At 40.3% G+C, this 20867-nt stretch overlaps 1 protein-coding gene across 2 annotated transcripts in view; it reads right to left on the bottom strand.

Annotated features, from left to right (window-relative positions):
- Positions 1-20867, bottom strand: part of ankfn1 (ankyrin repeat and fibronectin type III domain containing 1) — a 110584-nt gene that overhangs the window by 87100 nt on the left and 2617 nt on the right. For both annotated transcript variants that reach the window (XM_041220366.1, XM_041220365.1), the window contains exons 3-4: positions 11245-11378; positions 1442-1662 (exon numbers count right to left, since the gene is read on the bottom strand). In XM_041220366.1, the coding sequence (XP_041076300.1) occupies positions 1442-1662; positions 11245-11378 (355 nt within the window). The remainder of the gene's footprint in view (positions 1-1441; positions 1663-11244; positions 11379-20867) is intronic.

Below are 20867 nucleotides of genomic sequence, written 5' to 3'. Positions count from 1 at the left end.
TGCAAATGCACTACAACTTCAATATTTCATCAGAGCTAGTATGTACATGGTTTGACTGAACAAGCTTTTGAGGCAGACGACAAGCATTGAGAAATTCATTACAATTTTTGTCAATAAGGGGTGGATTCAATCAAACACAGCTGTGCTTTATCACTATTTTCATGTCCTATGGTGCTAGTCATTTATACTTCTAGATGCAGGACTAAGCCAAATGGACCACAGCTTTAGTATAAAGTGTGCGTTTAAAATGATAGAAGCCCTTATTGCAAAACCCATATTCACCACTTCCTCTGGGCATTTATTACAATACAGTGTGAATTTCATTAATTGAATCTCTGCAGATAATGCCACATGAATTATTCTTCACATGCATGCTTTACCACTCTGCACTGGTACCAGTCACTATGCTTTCGACACACTTGTCTGCACTTAACCAGCCCTTCAGCAAGCTGATGCTTACTTTTGTATATTTAACACATGGCAAAGGTTACGATGTTCGACAACAAAATGGCTGTGTTGTACTTAAACAGCAAAAAGAAGATGAAGATTGCCCTCATCACAAACAAGCAATTTATACATCCCCATGCATTATTCAACAGCAATTATCTTTTTAAAGTGGCTATTTCTTTCTTCTTCTTCTTTAATCCAATGAACAAACTGGCAAATCTGCAAATAAATCCTGAGGGTTCTTTGGTAATAGGTAATTGTTTCCAGTGTGCGTCTGTTAACTTTCCTAGAATTGTGCTGTAAGTCCTCTGATGGTTTTCACAAGAATATGCTGAGTGTTATTAATCAGTAATGTCCCTAGAACCAGCTCTCATCTAGACACAGCACTCTTTTTGGCTAGCAAATGGTACGCTGTGTTAGTCTTGCGTATGTCACAGATCAAAGAAGGCTACAGAAGGTTAAACAGACACTCATTTGCAGTAATGATCATAGTGGCAAATCTACGAGAAAGAACCATGAGGTCTAGCAAGTTGCTGTATTACTGTGGTGATGATTACTATGCCAATATATGATGCAACTTATGTCTGTGCAGATATGTAAAACATAACTTGAAAGATGATAGTATTGTCAGTTGAGCCTGTATAACAAAAACAAAACAATGTAAATATATATATATATATATATATATATATATATATATATATATATATATATATATATATATATATGATTTTTTTTTTTTTTTTACCTGGAAAGTCATTTTGCAATAACCCACTAACCCAGCATGTGCTAAAGCACAGAGTTCGATATCGTCAGACACAACGTGCAAATCGAGCATCTTTTACAATAGCGCATAACACAGGTACATGACATGCAAACACACACACACATGCAGCACGCACACACGTAATCAAAAACACAAACACAGATCCTCCGAGGCGACTGGGTGCGAGCATTCAGCACTGTTTGAAAAGCTTGTGAGAGCCGCACTCACGTGAATGTTCCTCAGCTTGCTCCTGCCCTTCTCCAGCCTGCTGAGCAGTTTGTGCTGTTCTTTACGTTGCTGCTGGAGCAGCCGCTCGTCAGCAGAGAGGCTCTTCCTCAGGGCTGCCTTGTCTGCGATCTCCCAGAGGAGCACAGCATGGTCAGTGCTGGCATTGAGCTGGGCTGCTGAAGGCAGTGTTTCAGCTCTGTCATATTCCCAGCGGCGTGCTCCTGGTGAAGGGAAACAAAAGACATCAAGTGACAACTGATAGCATGTGAAAACTCAGGGGGACAGCAAGCCGAGCCCAGGGTCCAACACATTTCATTGCAGGGTTACCGCATTTCATGCCTCTCACAGTGCCATTCATTAAGAACCTCAATCATCCTGCACCGGATCTGTTGTTTAAAACCCATGGCAAGGTTGACACCTACAGCTAAACTGGAATGTTTTTAAATATATATGCTAAATGGCTTGCTGGTGGGTTTTTGCAAATATTCCCCTGGAGAACTAGGAGTTTAAAATTCTAGGATGTCTATCATGTTTCAGGATATGAACATATACAGTGTTCCAGCAGTATGCTTTTTATTTTATTGGAGATATTGGAAATATATGCAACCCTATGTATATGCAAATATGTACAGCTGAGCCTGTTTAACAAGCAACATGAATATATATATATATATATATATATATATATATATATATATATATATATATATATATAAAGATTTGAAAAGTTTTTATCCATCTCCAAATGAGTTTGCCATGCATGAAAGGGTTAATGGCGGTTAGCAGTCATTGATGAATGATCACATATCCCTTCTTAATAATTAGGTCTGTCCTGAATTCCTACGATAGCCCTGCACCCGAATGACACTGCTGTACCAGGTGTTTCTAATATTTCTTCCAGCCTCTGTATTAGGTCTTCATTAGGATAACCGAATACCCACACCAGTCAAAGGTCTCGCTTCATAACCCTGGCATTAGTCATGCTTAAACACACACACACACACAAACCACGTGGCTGTGGTTTGCAAAGAAATGTCATGCCTTATTGATTCCACATGCATGTGTATATGCACATACACACACACAAGAATCTGCATCCATAACTTCATCCAAATTATTATTATCTTCCACAGCAAATGCGTATCTTGTCAGGCATGGTCTCAAGCTACACGGTTGATGTTGCTTTTATTCAAGCAATGCCCTTTCACCTCTGTGACCTGGGAGAGGCCTGGGAGAGTGGGATGGGTTTATGGGCACTTCATTTTTCATCATACCCACACAGGCAATTATATAAAATACTGGAGGAGAACAGGGTCAAACTAAAGAGTTTCTTAATGCAACCCAACACCAGTCAGCAGCTCCGAGTGTCTGATTCAATTCCTCAGATTCAATTCCATTGCTCTGGTCAATTAACATGTTCCATGCATAAATATTTTATAGTTGATTTGATGATATTCAGGAGTATCCTGTTGGATCTCGATTCTACCTCGATATAAAGATCAAGAACCACCAGCACATCTACGAATCCTGCTGTTAACTTGTTATGTACTCATAATGCATAAAACCTCTCTCTATACTTTGTGTGTGTGTGTGTGTGTGTGTATATATATATATATAAGATTAATAAAAGTTAGATTTTAAGAAATTTCCATTTCACACGTAAAAAAAGAACAGTAAAGGCGCTCCGCGTGGAGTGCAGGATGCGCCCTATAGCCTGGACGTCGCTGGTTCGAGTCCAGGCTATTCCACTGCTGACCGTGGAAGGAAGCTCCCAGGGGGGCAGCGCACAACTGGCCAGGCATCGCCTGGGGGAGGGCTTAGGTCAGCCAGTGTGTCCTCGGCTCACCAGCGACTCCTGTGGTCTGGCCGGGCTCATGGGGGCTTGTCTGTAAGCTGCCCCGAGCTGCGTTGTCCTCCGATGCTGTAGCTCTGAGGTGGCGGCATGGTGAGTCTGCAGTGTGTAAAGAAGCGGGCGGCTGACGGCACACGCTTTGGAGGACAGCGCGTGTTCATCTTCACCGCTCCAGAGTCAGCGCGGGGGCGGTAGCGGTGAGCTGAGCCTAAAAATAATTGGCTATTGCAAATTGGGGAGAACGTGATAAAAACAATTGACGACTACTAATTTAATATATATATATCAGTATAAAATAGAAGAACCTACGATGCATATAATAGGATAAAATAATCATGAGAAAACACACTGCTCCCTCTTTGCTATCTGAAATATTGAAAATGCTGAACTAACGAAGGGTGATGGGTTTGGACAGTATGCTGGTCAATGTCGCACACAGTGCTGCATTGCCTGCTTGCCTGCTGTGCTGCTCGGTTCTTTCCTGAAAAGAAGGGAAAGCATAAGGTTACAGTGCTTCCATTGTGCCAGCCTCCACCCTGCTCTCAGCTGTCATCTGCACCGGGCCTCCTCAGATCGTGTTCTTCAGGGGCACTGCGAGGAGCCCGTACCCACGACAGCGCTACGGCAACAGCGCCACAAAACACAGGCTCATTAAAGCTGCATGATAGATACCCACTGCTGGCAATTAATTAATTGCAAACAAAACAAAAACGACTCCAGAACTGAAAAAGTGAGGTCATACGAGTGCACTGAACAGGAAATGCAGCAGCTCTGTCTGTGTGTGCAAATACTATATATGAATACATACATGTGTATATTACCAGTGCTACTGAGGGCACTGATACACTGGCTGACCTAAAGAGAAAATGAGTCTGCAAGGTATTCGTTTGGTCAGATGGGAAAGCAGGAGGACACATTTAGGCCAGGGATGGAAATAAGACTCATATCACGTAGCAGTTTGATCTAACTCCTGGTTTCACTATAAGTTTAATAAGACACACCTCAGCTTGTTACCTATACACACTGTTGTTAATCAAGCTCATAGCAAAACCTGGAATTGGTGAAACTGCTCTGCAACAGTCTTATTTCCATCCCTGTAGTCTAATAAAACACTGTGCCACTTGCAGGTTGTATTGCTGCTTGCTGTTGGACTGGCTGCAGCTGCTACTACTGACACATTACCATCACAAAGCAGATAATCTGTTCTCTTCACAGAACTGGCTTGATTTCTTTTTACTCTCTGCTCTTTGATCGAGGACAGGCAGTCCTGGGTTATCTGCACTCAATAGCACATTAAAGAAAAACATTTCATATACCAGCACTGTCCAGGGAATTTGCCATTTTAATGACTTGATCTTTTGGAATCATGGTTCATTTTTTGTTTTTACTGTAAGCTAGACATTTGTCACAAATGGATTCCTCGTTTTGTGCTCCAAAAGCACGGGGGTCAGCAGTATGTAGATTTATTCCGACAGACAATTAAAAAGTAGATTTTAGATTCTTTTTTTTTTCCTTGGGAGATTCGTGAACATTCAGGCGCCAGTTTAGTCTACAAAATGTTTAATCATTTTTCTCTCCATCCTTTGAGAACATCTAAACATCCCCGGGCTCTGGAAAGGAAAGGCTACAAGTACTGCACACAAACAAATTGGAAAATGCAGGTTTGCTGCTGCTGCTGCTGCTAATACACTGGCTCCCCGCGCTCATTTCAGACTTTGCCCATAAGGTCTGATCAGTTTGCATATCGAAGCTGTACAGACACAGCGTTTTCAGGCACACTGCTGTACACCTTAAATGAAATGCCTATCAAAAACGTGCAATGCTTAATCTTGCAAACTAGTTTACAGGAGCTATGTTACAACGAAGGCTTTAAAAAAACTGTGTTTTCTAGCTGAGAAAAACAGCCGCAGATTTAAACCCCTAGTGCCCAGCTGATTGGTTAACATTTTACAAGGCAGATCCTCATGTCCTGTCTTTCATGTTCTGCTGTCTGCATACATTTATTGGTAACGATTGGTGTGCATCAATCCCGCTGGGTTACAAAACACTGCGCCAGCGTGCAACATCTGCCAGTGATTTACAAGGTAATCTGTCTCTTACAATGGGGCTCTTATGATATATGCCAAAAGAAAATAATGTCATCTGTTTCAGACAGCTCAAAACAGGGGTGGGGTAAATGATTTTACGCTCTACAAGTGCACTTAACTGCAAGCCTAATTTCATTAAAAACAGGAACTCGAAAAAATAAAACAAAACAGGGCTAATCCTAATGAGGAAAAAAGGTCTGTTTCTATGACAACTGCTGTAGCACGTTGTTATGGTCACAGCAAGAGGCCTAACAAGACACAGGCAGTGACAGTATAACAGTGCAGCTTCATTGCGAAACTCTGCATTACAGAACCTGCCGTGATTGATGAAAGAGAACTCATTCATGCCAGCGACTGAAGCGTGTCAATGGAGAAAAGTGGCTGAAGTTTTTAGGGATTTTTCAGATCAAGCTGGGCTTTGCCCTCATGTAAATGAGTCACACCCGGCAGTACATGACACACACGGTTGGATGGCAAACATGTGCTTCACAGGAAATAGTTTATTGCTTTTAATCTTGTTATGAACGATAATTCAAAGGTGTTGCAATTTGTATAGGCAAATTAAGGATGTTTTGTTTAATGTCAATGAGCTTTAAATGTCTCTGTGATACATAAACGCATAGACAATCAGAGTATATTGCAATGCACTGTGCTGCCATTGCTGGTAATGTCATCTGAGCTGTTCACTTGATATGTAAACAAATCCTGTTCGCCTGTGGGGTATATCAGCTTCAACCTCCATCTCGATCTCCTGCCTGTCATTGTTACAGCTGTGTATAATGGTATTTAAAACAGGATTAAGTCAACTGACTTTATATCTCTGCCCTTACTCTGGTCCCACCACAGTCTGATATGCAACGGATTACTGCATATACAAATGCATATATACACAGCAACATGTGACATGATAAATGAAACTGTATAGCTGCTGTTGAGAATGAAAAATGCCTGTACTGGTTTATTAAGGAAGACAAACAATGATGACATGCCCACAATACACCTTAATTCACAGAGAATGATGCATTCCCTGATACACAGCTGCATCTACAATACTAGCAGAACTTCATTTTAATCTACCAATCATTTGTCATCACAGCATCACACAGGACCCCGGGGCATTAAGAATGCAATATTAATTGTGTTTAATTCCCAGTTCTTCAGCCTGTCTTCACGGACTGTGCCCCCTGTCAGAACAGTCCAGGGGTAAATGGAAACATGTCTTCTTTAATCACCTAATGTTCTGCTGCCTGGTTTTGTGGAAGAACCCCAGATGTAGGGTTTGAGACCCCACGATATTAGGGATCACCAGCTAGTCCCGCCTGGTAGCCTTGCAGAACAGAAAGGAACCCATGTATTCTGCATTTTCTATTCTCATGTGAAAAACAATGACACTTTTGTTCAAGGCTCCTGCTTTGAAATCGATTTTGCTAATGTCATTTGTAATGAAAAGGACATTTTATAAGAGACTAGGGACTGTTCACAAAAAAAGTGGATGACTCCTTCTCCAACAGTCAAGTCATTTTGGATTTATTTAAACTCTTGCCAAAGGAAACATTAACCAAATTACACCTTTCCAAATGGATGTCAGATTCTGCTTCTTCAGGCGATGCTCGGTTGAGAGACACACTCTCACGCTAAGCTGGCTGTGTAAAAGTACGATGTTCTTTCTGATGAGCGGAAAACAACCTTTTTCGTATTTATTTTTTGGAAAACCAGTACAGCAATTGATGCGTTTCTTTCATTCCACAAGTAAAAAAAAAAAGATTTTAAAAGGTTTTTATAAATATTGTGACTGTTTCATTCGTACATTTGTATTTGATTTCAGCCCCCCCCCCCCCCCCCCCCCCCCCCCCCCCCCCCCCCCGTCCACAGTGAAGTGATTTATTAACCTCCTTATTTGCATCTATAATAAATACAATAAAAGATTAGAGGGAGGTTTAGAGGGTCATTTTTGATGACAGCCGAGGCTCTTTAACCCTATTAATCCAGTTCAGGTTTTTCCCGCAGAACTGATTTATTGACCCATAAAAGTATCGCCGCATACAAGAAAAAAAAACTGTCAAAAAAAGTTTGAAAAAAAAAAAAATCTGATTTACACAACTTAGGGTACCATTTACATCATTTAAATAGACCCCCAGCCTTACAGAGAAACATTTCTATTGGTTAAAATGTTTTTACAGTGAGAATGAAAATGTAGACGTTACTATAGCATCAGGGCACAAGCACACAGCCAAGCACTTAACCCTTAAGAGTTTTCAGTTTGCAAGAATCCTTACCCCTTATTCTGGGTTCATAGGTTTTCAAACAGTTTCCATTACGTCAAAAGCCAGGAGGAGCCAGTTCTGCTGTGTTGCATTATACTGGAGGAAAACAGGATTAATATTGGCAGGCTGGGAATGAATTGAATGGGAATCCACACAAGCCGTTCCCTCGAGATGCAATTTTATTCACTGTAGAGTATTACAAGCTTAGCAAAGAGCCAGACTGTTGGGACACCTCGATCATATCAAACACTTCTGTTTTTTCAATTACGAATGCCAAAGCGATAAGTCTGTTTCGACAGCAGACATTGCAGCTTGATAAATATTGATTTGTTTTTATGAACTTTACATAGCAACTGGAGAACAATGCCGCATTCTTACAGAAGAAGAAGTGTACTGTATTATACTGCCTGCTTATTTTTTTTTTCTTCGCTGCAGTAGACCAACAGATGGGCATAATGGCTGCATCATAAGATTATACAAAAAAAGAAATGAATACAGGAGATCTGCCTTTTTTTTTTGTTCACAGAACCTACACCTCATTGCTTCTCAAATCATCATAACAGCAAGAACTGTGGTCCTTAACTCTGGAATGGGTCCGAATCTGTCCGGGAGATGAATTGAGTTCTGGCGGTCTCGCTGAAGAGACATGGTTCAAGACACAACAATCAATCGATAATAGTTGTCTGCAGGGATTATTGCTATTATTACCTGTACAATGTTAGATTAGATTAACTGTACAAGCTAGAATCTGATAAACCCCCCACACCTGCATGAGGTCCCATCACTTCTCCGTTTGCTTGTGGTCTCCCTGCCACTTCACCCTGTCCCACCACACTTGCTTTGAAACACAGTTTGACCTGCTCCAGTGCCTGAAAAGCACTCCGTGAAAAGTGCAAAGATTTATCGTTATTATCGTCATTACATTGCAATACGAAACGGCCTCGATCCAGGGAGTGCTGGCCTTTCCAATCATTAGCGTGACGCTTCTCGCCACGCGATTGTCAGGGTATTCTCTGCGGACACGCCTTGATGCGATTGAACAATGCCTCCCCTTGTTTACTCATACAGTGGAGAGACAGATAAAAATCATCATGTCAGGCCTCCTCAGGATGCTGGTTTAATTAAAACATGCCTGTTACACTAACTCACTCGCTTTAATAGAGACAGCAGAAGAGATCGCTTGCCATAGCATTGTGTTCCAATCCTGTCAAAAATCACTGCGATCATCGTCTTCTGTAACTCGTGAATAGCAACACTCTCTACCTGGCATTGTGGTTCACAGAAGTGAGTGAGAAGCTGGCCTGCCTGGAGTAGCAGTGGAGACCACCCTGTCCCAGTTCAATAAATACATCTATATAGAATTATAATCATCTTTCTTATCATTCTTTTTAATCCAATTAGCAAAATTACCAATTTCCAGACTACAGTTCTGAAAACCTTGCACATTATCAGATCGGACTGAGCTAAACTGTGGCCCAGTACAGCACACATTAAAGGATATGTTTTTTTTTTGTTTTAGTTTTTTTTTTAAAAGAACAAATTCAAGTTTTCAGAGAGGGACAGAATAATTGGAACTGTATGAAACAAGCATGAAACCACTCAGGACAACGACTGACCCGCCCATTCCTGCGACCAAGTTACACCTCGCTTATTATATAATGCTACAGTCGCTTTATTCGTGAAATGTGCCAGTGACTCTGCATTGGCTTCAAAATGAGGTCCTAATGTAATAACCATAGATGGTGCTCATAAGCAGCCAGTTATGTTTCCACGTCATAGTGAAGTTGAATCCTAGGGGAAGCAATCAACGTTAAAACAGGCAATCCATCTTTAGGAAAGCCAAGCCTGGATCAAAGGCCTCCTTCACAGCCCAGCCGCGTACTGATTGATATTTACCTGTTTGGGTTACATTTACCATGGCCAATCCATCCCCCTTCCACTCCAATTAAAAATGTGAAGGGGAACCAGCGCTTTTATTTCACGTCATCCTTCAAAGTGCATTTCCAGACAAGGGATTGATTTATTTGATTTGTTATTTGAGAGCAGTATTAATTCAGTGGTGAAACTGCGGTGACACTGTTTGGCAAATTCAACACTGGCTGCTGTCAGCCTCCATCGCAACATTTTCAGAAGAACATTCCACTCGGCATACGACAGACATCTTCTTCAGCACGGCTTTTTTTCTTTTTCTAATAACTGCATTACAAAAACATTTAAAAATAAAGAAATAAAAAAAAAATCACAATACCAAAATTCTAAACGTAAATAAATACATTTTAAAAATAATGAATAGTATGAAATACTATGACTAACAATAATAATTCGAGCAAACGCCTCACCCTGCCACGAAACGTGGCTGTAATAGAACTGCACCCTTAATTCAAAAGTATGGGAGTATGTGAAACTGCACACGCTCACTGACAATACATATACATAAATACACACACACACACGAACACACACACACACACACACACACACAAGCACCAGATGCACAGTGTGCCCGTTTTGCTGCAGTGAACAATCAACACATTTCCTGTCACAGTCAAGCACAAAACACAAGATAAAAAAAGATATTTGACTTCTGCAACAAAAGACAGCCTATTGAAACTGAACTGTATAGCCCACAAAGACAAATAAATACATTCCACACAACTGTTGAAAAACAAAAACTGCAGAATTACCTTAAAATAAATCGGGGGGGGGGGGGGGGGCTGGGGGGGAATACCGCTGAGCAAAACATTTTCTCTGTTTTCAGTTCAGGGCATCTTCAGTTGCTATGGTGATTTTTTATTTCCCGTTATCCTCTAAAGCAGGGGTCTCCAACCCTGGTCCTGGAGAGTCCCTATCCAGGTTTTCCAGGTGTGTTTGCATCACAGCTAAAGATCTGGAACACCTGTTAATCTTGACTAATTAAGCCAATAACTGGTGCAATTGAGTAACTGTAAGTGGGCTGAAACGAAAACCAGCAGACCCAGTTGCTCTCCAGGACCGGGGTTGAAGACCCCTGTTCTAAAGCAAGCTGACAATTTCAGTACAATATCATGACCTAAACCCTACAATCTGTCCTCAAACAGTTATATCCCCGTGCTCCAATATTCATGAGGGGTTAAATGTCATTAATTACAAAGCAGTGGAATGGGGATTTTTAAATAGAAACCATTCATGTGGAATTACAGGCAGTGCTTGAATTAAACCTTCTCATAAGCCTCGGTGTAACAGGGGGAGAGGAAGGACGTGGGCAGCTCTTTCTCCTGCCAGACACAAACCCAAGTGTAGCAATACTCAGCACAGAATTCAATTCACTGACAAGAACATGCCTTTCCAAAACTGAGAATTAAAAAGATCGAATTGGATGAGCTTATAGCATTTAGACACATACAGATGTACTGGTGCCCTCAGCCTAACCCTACTCCTAACCTTAACCCAGATCCTAGTACATCTCTAATATGCTATAGGGCCCCAACTCAGCCACTACATATATGCATTAGGTTATTTATTAAGAAACTAGTGGGACTGGACTCTAGGGCTTTCAATGGTTAGTTATATTTTTGTATTTTCTAATTGGAAAAGGCGTACACTGGAGCCCAAGCCTCGTACCTGCTCTGTTACACAGGAGTCCCCCGGGGGAGGAGGGGAGGCGTCTTCGTTTCCTCCTGGTCGAGCCGTCAGGGGAGGGGAGCAGAGGGAGGGTTCGGGACGTCCCCAACACCGGCGCTTTCCTTTCCACAGGCCTACAAAAAAAGAAAAAAGTCTTGCAAGTACATTGCAATAACTTGCCAACGCGCCTTTCTTTCACTGCTGCGTAATAACACCACGGCAATAGCCTTGGGAACACTGTGTCAACTGATGTAATTACATGCCAACAACATTGCCTTTAACGTACTTACGCATGAGCAGCTGCCATGCAAATCACAAACTATCAGTAGTTATTACCATGCTATTACATGCTTATGTATGCTCTGTAATAGAAAGTCCTATCACTGGTGCAATGCGAATAATGAAATGCATGAGGACAGCAACTGTACAGAAACCAGACTTCATCACAATTCTATGATTTGTGTTAAATGTTTCCAGCTGTGAACTTATTTAGGTAACACTTTAAGTGTCTGTAATTACTGTGTATTTACAATGTTATTATGGGTAGTTACAACACACTTAATGTGTACATTTTTTTGCATGATATATGTAAGTACACAATTGTATCAGAAAAGAGTTAGGGCTGTATCGTGCAAGAAAATGAAATACAATGTAACTATGCATGATAACATTGCAATTAGGTGTCAGTTCAAGTATTTGCTAATTCTTCTATATAGTACACAGTGCTTCAAGACTTCTACATCATGCATTAGCAGGGATCCAACTGCATTGTCTCTGAATAATATTTTTTTCACTGAAATATATCCACCTTACTCAGCATACTTTATTAATAATATATACAATGCATTGTCTATCCACAGAGAGCAAAGAGCAATGTGTGCTGTATAATTCAGCAGTAAAATATCTAATGTACAACATGATTCCAAAAAGTCATCTCGGTTTTCTCATTAAAATCCCATCTGGCAGGTTTAAAAACAGGGGTTTAGCAGAGTCTGCGCAAAAACAATATTCTCAGATGAAGTAAAAACGAAATTAAAAATGACTGATCCAAAATGCAGGGAACTGAATTAAGCACTTTCACTCTGGTGTAACTTGATATCACTATGTATTATTTTTTGCAAAAATTTTGTAGACGTTTGTTTTAACTGTTCGGTGCCTTTGATTCTAGTTGTGCTGTCCATACTTTATAATGTGCAATAAATGAAAAGCCACTCTATGTTAAAAAAGATTCAACTTTATGCTACAGGTTCAGATGTTTTCTTCATTCTTTATCATCACAATATATTACAGAGTCTGTTGCGATTTCTTTAACGTATATACACTATATACAATATACAGTATGGAGGAAAATCCTTATCTGTGCATTAACGATACAGCTGCAATGCAAAAGCAGGTTTGAAAAAAAACAACTGAGGTAAACTCACCTGAAATTAAACCACTTAATACAAAGCATTATCCTCCCAGATTACTAGTCATACAGGTGCACTTTAGAACAGTATGTTCAGTTTGAATTCCTGACAAACAGCCCGCACTGTGCAGCTCTCACTATATCAATGTACCTGCTCTCTGTCACAGTGTAACACCGGCTTTTCCAGGACCCCTTCCGATAGGATCCGCGCTTTCCTTTCTGCCGCCGGAGAAAAAATTCCACAAGTTTCTCTAAACTGAACATGGTTTCCTTCAGGAGACACTGCAAGAGCCTACATGCAAGAGCTCCAGTTTATTTACGCATGTGCTGCATGCTAAGGACTTATAAATGGCGGCTGTTCTTTTAAACAATCAACCTGAAATGGCAGAAGGGTAAGGTGTTTGTGGTGTTTAGTCAGGCTGGCGCAGAACTCGCATGCTGTCTGAGAATGATTCAGCGCCTAGTGCTGTCTACATAATCCCTTACTTTAGTAATTGTAACTTCTAAAATGCCAAATCTGTAACACAATCACAGGTAAGGCAGGGTATTTCTTTACATGATACAATAACTTTTATTTTCAATGTCCTGACCAGTCATGAATATTTCATTCCCCATCAAGAGTCTTTATTGTGTTCTGTAGCTAACACGACACACAAAAGAGCCTGACATTTCACTGCAAGAGAGACCACAGGAAATCAAAGCGAGCAAACATCCAACTATCAGCAAATTGTCCTTTTCTTACCTAGCACTTTGAAATGGAAGAAAAAGACTTGCAAGCAGGCATGTGAGTACTGTTTGTACTCTGTGTGTGTCCTTTTCTCATCTAGCTCAGTCTTACAGTTAAACAGCATGCTTCCTTTTAAAAACATTCCCTTACCCCCTATTAAGACAGGGGTTTATAATTTTAATCAAATACCTTTTGGATGCACAGTACTGTAGCTGCTGTATTTACTGGTTATAGGCCTCAACAGATCAAGAATTTCAGGAAAGAATACTCTGTTGTTTGTTGTATCCCTGGAGCATGCTAACACTTATAGAGGGAATTATGAAATAGGAGGCTGAAAAAAAAAATGAAATTCCACACAGAACATTTATTTTGTTACCACTAGCAGACAGTGCTGCACCTGGATCATCCGATCTCCCAGTGAACAAACCCACCATTCCAGGAGCCCCACGTATATCCATTCCCTAAGCTAATTAGACCTGCACATTACCAATCTAAATAACCCATTTCAAAATGCAACCCCAGGCCAAGAAATATATTTATTGTAAAAAAAAAAAAAAACAGATCTGGCAAGGAATTAAAAGAAACGCTGTAGAAATGTGGAACTGCATTGTGAATTAGAAAGATATGCACAGTGAAGGAAAGAACAGTTTAAAATGATGGGCTGGCTCTGCAGAGTGTGTTGCGAGAGCCAATGTGTTGTGGATGCACGCAAGCTTTAATTTTACTTTACATTTCCAATTGAGTGTTTTAAAGTGACGTGGATGAATATGAATACATTGTAACAAAAATAACATACATTTTCCCAACATAAATTCCTGTATTGTATTTGGACACAATATAAATACTGGAATCGGTCCCCAATTACATTTCTCAATGCTAGTATTCAGCTCAGTACTACATGTGTAACATTATATACAGACTGCAATAAGAGACAAACAAATATTTCTTAAATTTGGTTTATTAACTAGCCCTCTTTCTTTTAAATCCCATGTACCAGTTCCTATACTGGGTTTTATTGCATTAGGTATTAGAGCCATTTGGTTTGTGTATTTCTTTTTTTTTTTTTTATTTGGTTTGTGTATTTATTTTGAAAAAGTTAACAGCATGTAGGCATGGGAGAGATCAAACTAACAATAGACAGAATTTTATTTAATATGAGAGACAGAAAGCTATTTTAAGTTTTTGGTTTTTGTTTTTAAAGGCATAGGTTAAATGTGTCTGTGAACCCTTAAACCGCTGTTTCCAAACCGCACGGATACATTTACAGGCGGTTTGAATGAGCTCCTACGTCTCCCAGCACAATCATTCGTTATCCCAGCATGAATGTAAATAAAACCACCTCCAGGGCACATCAAGACATGCTGGGGAATTGTGGAGTGCTTCTCTTTACAGCTCCCAGGAGGAGTTTTGGGAAGTCAAACGATACAGCAAAATCAAATCATTAGCCCACGTGATTAGCGATTGAACGGAATCTATGAAAATGACATAGGAGTTTATGTTGACTCAGAAATGTGGGGAAGTTATAAAAAAAAGGCCAACGCGATGCTCGGATACATTGTGAAAAGTGTTGAATTTAAATCAAGGGAAGTAATGTTAAAACTGTACAATGCATTAGTAAGACCTCATTTAGAATACTGTGTTCAGTTCTGGTCATAGGATATTGCTGCTCTAGAAAGAGTGCAAAGAAGAGCGACCAGAATTATTCCGGATTTAAAAGGCATGTCATATGCAGACAGCCTAAAAGAATTTAATCTGTTCAGTCTTGAATAAAGAAGACTACGCAGTGATCTGACTCAAGCTTTCAAAATTCTAAAAGGTATTGACAGTGTCGACCGAGGGGGCTTTTTTGACCTGAACAAAAGAAACAAGGACCAGGGTTCACAAATGGAGATTAGATAAAAGGGCATTCAGAACAGAAAATAGGAGCCACTTTTTTACGCAAAGAATTGTGGGAGTCTGGAACCAACTCCCCAGTAATGTTGTTGAAGCTGACACCCTGGGATCCTTCAAGAAGCTGCTTGATGAGATTCTGGGATCAATAAGCTGCTAACAACCAAACGAGCAAGATGGGCCGAAAGTTATTTTCTAAACATTCTTATGTTGTTATGTTCTTATGGGCTTTTATAAAACACTAGAAATATATATAATAGGAAAGTACAATGCCATGAAGTAGCTACACCGTATACAGTGTAAGGTAATTTGTGTAATATTCATTATTTATTCATAGTTTATTCCATATACACATCAGTTTTGTACACATTATTAGCATCATTCTGGCACTACCTTACCTAAGGTAACATTAAGGAGTCCAAGGTTATTGCCAATAGGTTCAGTGGAACCAGCAGTGGATGCAATACCAGGAATATACAGCAGGGGTAGCCAACTTTGACTTCCAATACTTTCCATTCCAACCAAGCCCTTCACTATTTCAGTAGGGTCAACTAAATAATGAACTAGAGGCGTTGGCTGGAACAAAGTCCTGGAATGGCCCTGGTACAGTACACCGCATGTGACAAGCGGAGCAATCTGAAAAGGATTTTTCTGCACTGGAGAAGGATGGGAAGTGTGTGACCCAGTCACAAGTGAGGACACGTGATACTCAGGAATCATGTGACGCCAGTGGCAATGATATGATTCCAAAAAAGCAAACAACAAAATAGACCAATTCTAGAATGTTACAAACAAAAAAAAAAACAACTGTACAGGAAAAAAAAAACATTGTCCGTATAACTGTGGTATTGACTTTTAATCATGCTGCTTCATGAGACAAGAGGTGGGGAATGCTTCAACCCCCGGGAGCACACTAAAAGAGCACACACAGATCACTGCAGCCGAGTACACGCCACATGAAGCAGGAATCGCTGAACCGACAATACAAGAACTGCAAAAACTCTCCTGGCTTAGCTGAACTGCTTGCACAAGTCTCTGTGTAATGGCTGAAGTGCAAAACGCAACACAGAACAAAGAGAATAAGGAAGAAGCGTGTGTCTTGATTGTACAGCCAGTTCTGTCACGATTCGTCCTGTTATTGTGCTGTAGCAGCAAGATATTCAGCTGTTAGGTCGTCTTGACAACCTATACAGTGCTCCAATGAGAAATATGCTGCCTCACAGACTGCACAGGCATGTGCAGAAGCTATAGTGTATTCTGTAAATTCTCAAAATGCATTTATAGCAAGGTGATAGTTCAGAGTCAAGCAAGAAATAATAAAGCTGTCAATTAAGTGAAGCTTTTCAGACTCCCTCAGTGAAAGCAGAATCAGGGGCAGGGAAAAACAAAGCGCTCAGATGGGCCTAAGTAAGCTCTCATTAGAACATGGAATGGGTCCAGCTGCTATGCAACAGGAGTCTTATTTCCACCTCTCATATGTCACTGGGTTTTACACCAGTGCCCTTTGAAAGACAAATAGAATGAGACCACCAGAAAGTCTCCTATTGGAACAGCAGCATGCACAACGAAGGGAGCTGCAGGTTCATCTGAAAGAATGGAAGCTGGTGGCATTTACCGTAGCAATAGCTCAACTTGACATCAATAAATAAGCAAACACAGCAGCTCTCACATGGTAGACCACATAGATGCTGCTAAGGTACTTTAACAGGGAGGGAGGGGGGGGGGGGAGAGAGAGAGAGAGCGGGAGAGAGTGCTTCTTCACTGACTGAGGTTATTCTCTCCGGTCTGCAGGAATTCCCTAAACAAATACTTGAATTGTCTTTCTTTGCAGTTTATAAAACCCCCCATTCTGTAGCTGCGCCTCCACCCAGACAGTGCAAACCACATACCTGTATCCTGCTACGCAACCCGACGAGAGGGAAGTGTTGACAGTTGTGCTAATCGTTTAAGCACATCTCTGTGGTATTAGTGCTATGGATACTGGTAACTATCCACAAGTTTCTGTTCCAAAAAAAAATTTATATGGATTTAGATCATGCACTTGCTTTTTATAGTGTAAATTTTTTTTTTTTTGCCTTCTGACTGCTCAAAAAATCTTACAAGAAAAATAAAGGTTGCGGTCAACATTAGCAACACTTGCTGAAGTGTTTAACTTTACAGAATAAAATGCATAAACTTATTGTAGCAAAGAACGATAGGCTGTTGCCACTGCATCAACAAAACCACTCATACAAATAAAAAAAAAAGAAACATGAATGTTACCTTAGAGCATTCACTAAGTCAGACACAAGATGCTCACCGCTGAAGCCTTCAATCAAAAAATATCCCAGGGAGTCTTTCCATGCTAAAATAACGGTTTACAAAGTTATTTGTTGGGAAATTAGCGGTAGTTATCGTCACAAGTTGAATTGTGCCTACTGAGACTTCAGAAACTAAAAAAAGCAAAAGCCCGGCTTGTGCCTTGCTGTTGGTCCTCAAAACTCATCAACAGATCTGTAACTCTGTATCATAACGTATGGAAAATTGCATTTTAAAGAATGCTGTTTATTTTTGCCCCCAAAAACTTTTTTTGCGTGCTCCTTTAGGAATTTTCCTTCCTGAAAAAAAAAGGGACTGGGGTCAGTCTTTTTTTTTCTATTTCTTATAGCTCCCTTGGCCTTTCTCTTGACGGCGTTTCAAACTATTCTTAGCAAGCCATTTTTCATTTAAAAAACAGATTCTGCCGCAGTGATCATAAATGAGATTCGCTTTATGACCCTTAAGTGCTATTGACCTTGCTTGAGGACAGACTACTTTAATTTTTTTAATTTGCAGTAACAGACAGACCTATTCTACAGTGGAAGCCTCTCTTCAATGAAAGTAGACTAATCACCGGCCCCAGTCCCATCTCGCCCGCTCACTGTGGGCAGCTGACTTGAGTCAACTGTTTTTAAACTACTTTTTTTTAACTCAGTTCTTTACTACACTTCAGCTGTATTGTAACAAAGTAGACTTGAAAGGATGCTGTTGAAAATGACGCACAACAGACCCTGTGCTGAGAGATAATAAGTGACAAGAGGTTGTTTTTTTTTTTGTTTTTTTTATCTTTAATACTAGTTTTCCACTTTACAACATTGCCATTTATTGGACAAGAAAAAAAATTAAGGAGCACAGATTTGTAGTTTGGCCAAAGTAAATAAATGCAGACTGCTCTGTCAAAAATACAAATAATCCCCACACTTCAATGCCCAGCAGGTTTTTTTTGTTTTGTTCATGAGTTGGGGTGTGGACAGACAGCTTTCAGACTACAGTACTTCTGTTTCGTTTCTGTGAACTACGCCATCCTGAAAGACATAATATTGCATTGTATGACAGTACCTATATTTAATACAGGAGCTTACATTGCCAATGACAAGAGATGTTTTAAAATCCATTCCCTTCAATCTGCTCTTACTGGGAAATCATTCTGATCCATTCATCATAGTTACTACCTGTTCTTACTGGACTTTACTCATATAAGCTAATATTTACTATAAGTTATAACTGAGTCAAGCTTTCTCTTACTCACACCTTACTGTATTCTTTATTTTGCTCTTGCTTGAATGATCTTATTGTATTCTAATAACTCTCTTGTGATATTCTGTAATGTGATATTTTATAATGCAATACTTTGCACTGTGGTATTTTGTAACAAATTGTAAGTCGCCCTGGATAAGGCCGTCTGCTAATTAATTAATTAATTAATTAATAACCCCCCCCCCCCCCCCCCACCCCCCCCCCCCCCCCCCCCCCCCCCCCCCCCCCCCCCCCCCCCCCCCCCCCCCCCCCCCCATTAATTAATAATAATTCCCCTTTTCATATCTTATTTATTATTGTAAATAAACGATACCGGGGTTCCTTTTCAGTTTGAACAAAAAAATAATAATGAATAAATGGGTAATAATCACTAACTATAATAAATAAATATAAGTGAATAATAGCATTTTTCCCTTGCAACTTTTTATTTTTTAACACCCCACCCCACCCCCAGCACCCCCCCCCCCCACCCCCCCCCACCCCCCCCCCCCGGTCTGGTTACACCAAAGTGGCCCATAAAGATTTTACTATGCTTTCTATGCAAATCAGACAATCCACTTTACACATCCCGAGCCAGCCTGATTTACAGACACTGCGGGACAGGTGAATGCCGCACAGTTCAACACAGCCACTGAAAGCTAAACTAAGAGCAAGAGATTATGTATTTTGTATTTATTTTGACTCATAGTTTACTGCAGCTTTAAGAGTTAAAACCGTTTCTCAATAAAGCCCACAGTAGGCGTCAGAAGGTTTACAGAATGCACCTCAAAGCTCTCCTTTCTGGCTTGCTAAATACATAATAAAACTTCTGTTGCCCAGATAAAGATTTATAACTAGTCTACTTCATGTCAAACAAATTTGTGTTTTCAAGTCCACTTACTTCATTTTAGTTGAAAGGTGCTGTTCCAGTCTGGCTTAGCAGGGGGTTATGGAGAATTCCTCCATTGTGCCAGTCTTCATAACCATCTCATTCATAGGAACAAGCTAGCCTGGGGAAGGGGGGGCCGTGGCACTAAAAATACTCTATGAGCCTGCCTTAGGTATTTTTCTTTTCAGTTTAAGAGATTGCAATAACCCTGCTGCTGCTTGTTAAACAACTAGCTACTAGCAAAAGCAATACGACGTACGTGTGTGTGTGTGTGTGTGTGTGTGTGCGTGTGCGTGTGCGTGTGCATGATATATTATGTGCAAAAATACATTTTAAATGTGCATTTAAGAAATTGATCAACAATGTATGCAGAGCACAAATCTGCAGCTTCTTGGTTATCCAATTTTAAACGTTTACTAACTTTTGAAAAACAACTTGGTGATTTCTTTAACTGGCATTACCTCTTCAGATTCACAAAGGAATAGCAGGACTGTTAAAATGACCAGTGCATGCTTGCACAGTACATTCATTATTAAGATATTTAACTAAGATGCTATCTCTTGGGTAACTGAAACCTTAGCAGGGAATTTGACAAGGCCAGAATTTGATTGGCTTCTCTTGGAAGTTATCCATGACACAAACCTCTGCCCTTTGTGGAAGGATGTCAATGGGAACTTTAATTGACATACAGACAGGACCACAGCCTCTGCAAAGGGAACCACATGCAGCACAGTGTCTCCTGTAAAAACACCCTGCTGCAGCACTGGGAGAACTCTGACTGAGAGTGAGGAGAGAGCACCCTCTGCTGGGCTACCACTTTACAACACATGACTGCCAGTAAAGGTGTCTCATTTCAGTCCTAACCAAGCACACCTGTGCTTAGCTTCTATGAGCTAACTAAATCAAGCTCCATAGTGAGATGAGGAGATGCAACAACTAAGCAATTAATCCAAGCCTCAATCAAACATTATATTACTAGCCCATGCATGCTTTCAATAGTCTCAGGAACTGTTTGCACATTTGTTTTGCCTACTGCTTTTGAAGAATAAAGTTTATATTACTATGCATAACAGTATGCATGTGTGTGCGCTTTCAGTTATATTTGAAAGCATTCATGAGGAGTCTATATTTCTATTATTTCTTGTGCATCCTGCTTTTGAACAATAAAGTGTATT

The sequence above is a fragment of the Polyodon spathula genome, chromosome 20 (assembly GCF_017654505.1).
Source record: "Polyodon spathula isolate WHYD16114869_AA chromosome 20, ASM1765450v1, whole genome shotgun sequence".
Classification (NCBI taxonomy): domain Eukaryota; kingdom Metazoa; phylum Chordata; class Actinopteri; order Acipenseriformes; family Polyodontidae; genus Polyodon; species Polyodon spathula.
The sequence above is the reverse complement of the archived record's forward strand: the minus strand, read 5'-3'. Positions and strand labels throughout refer to the sequence as shown.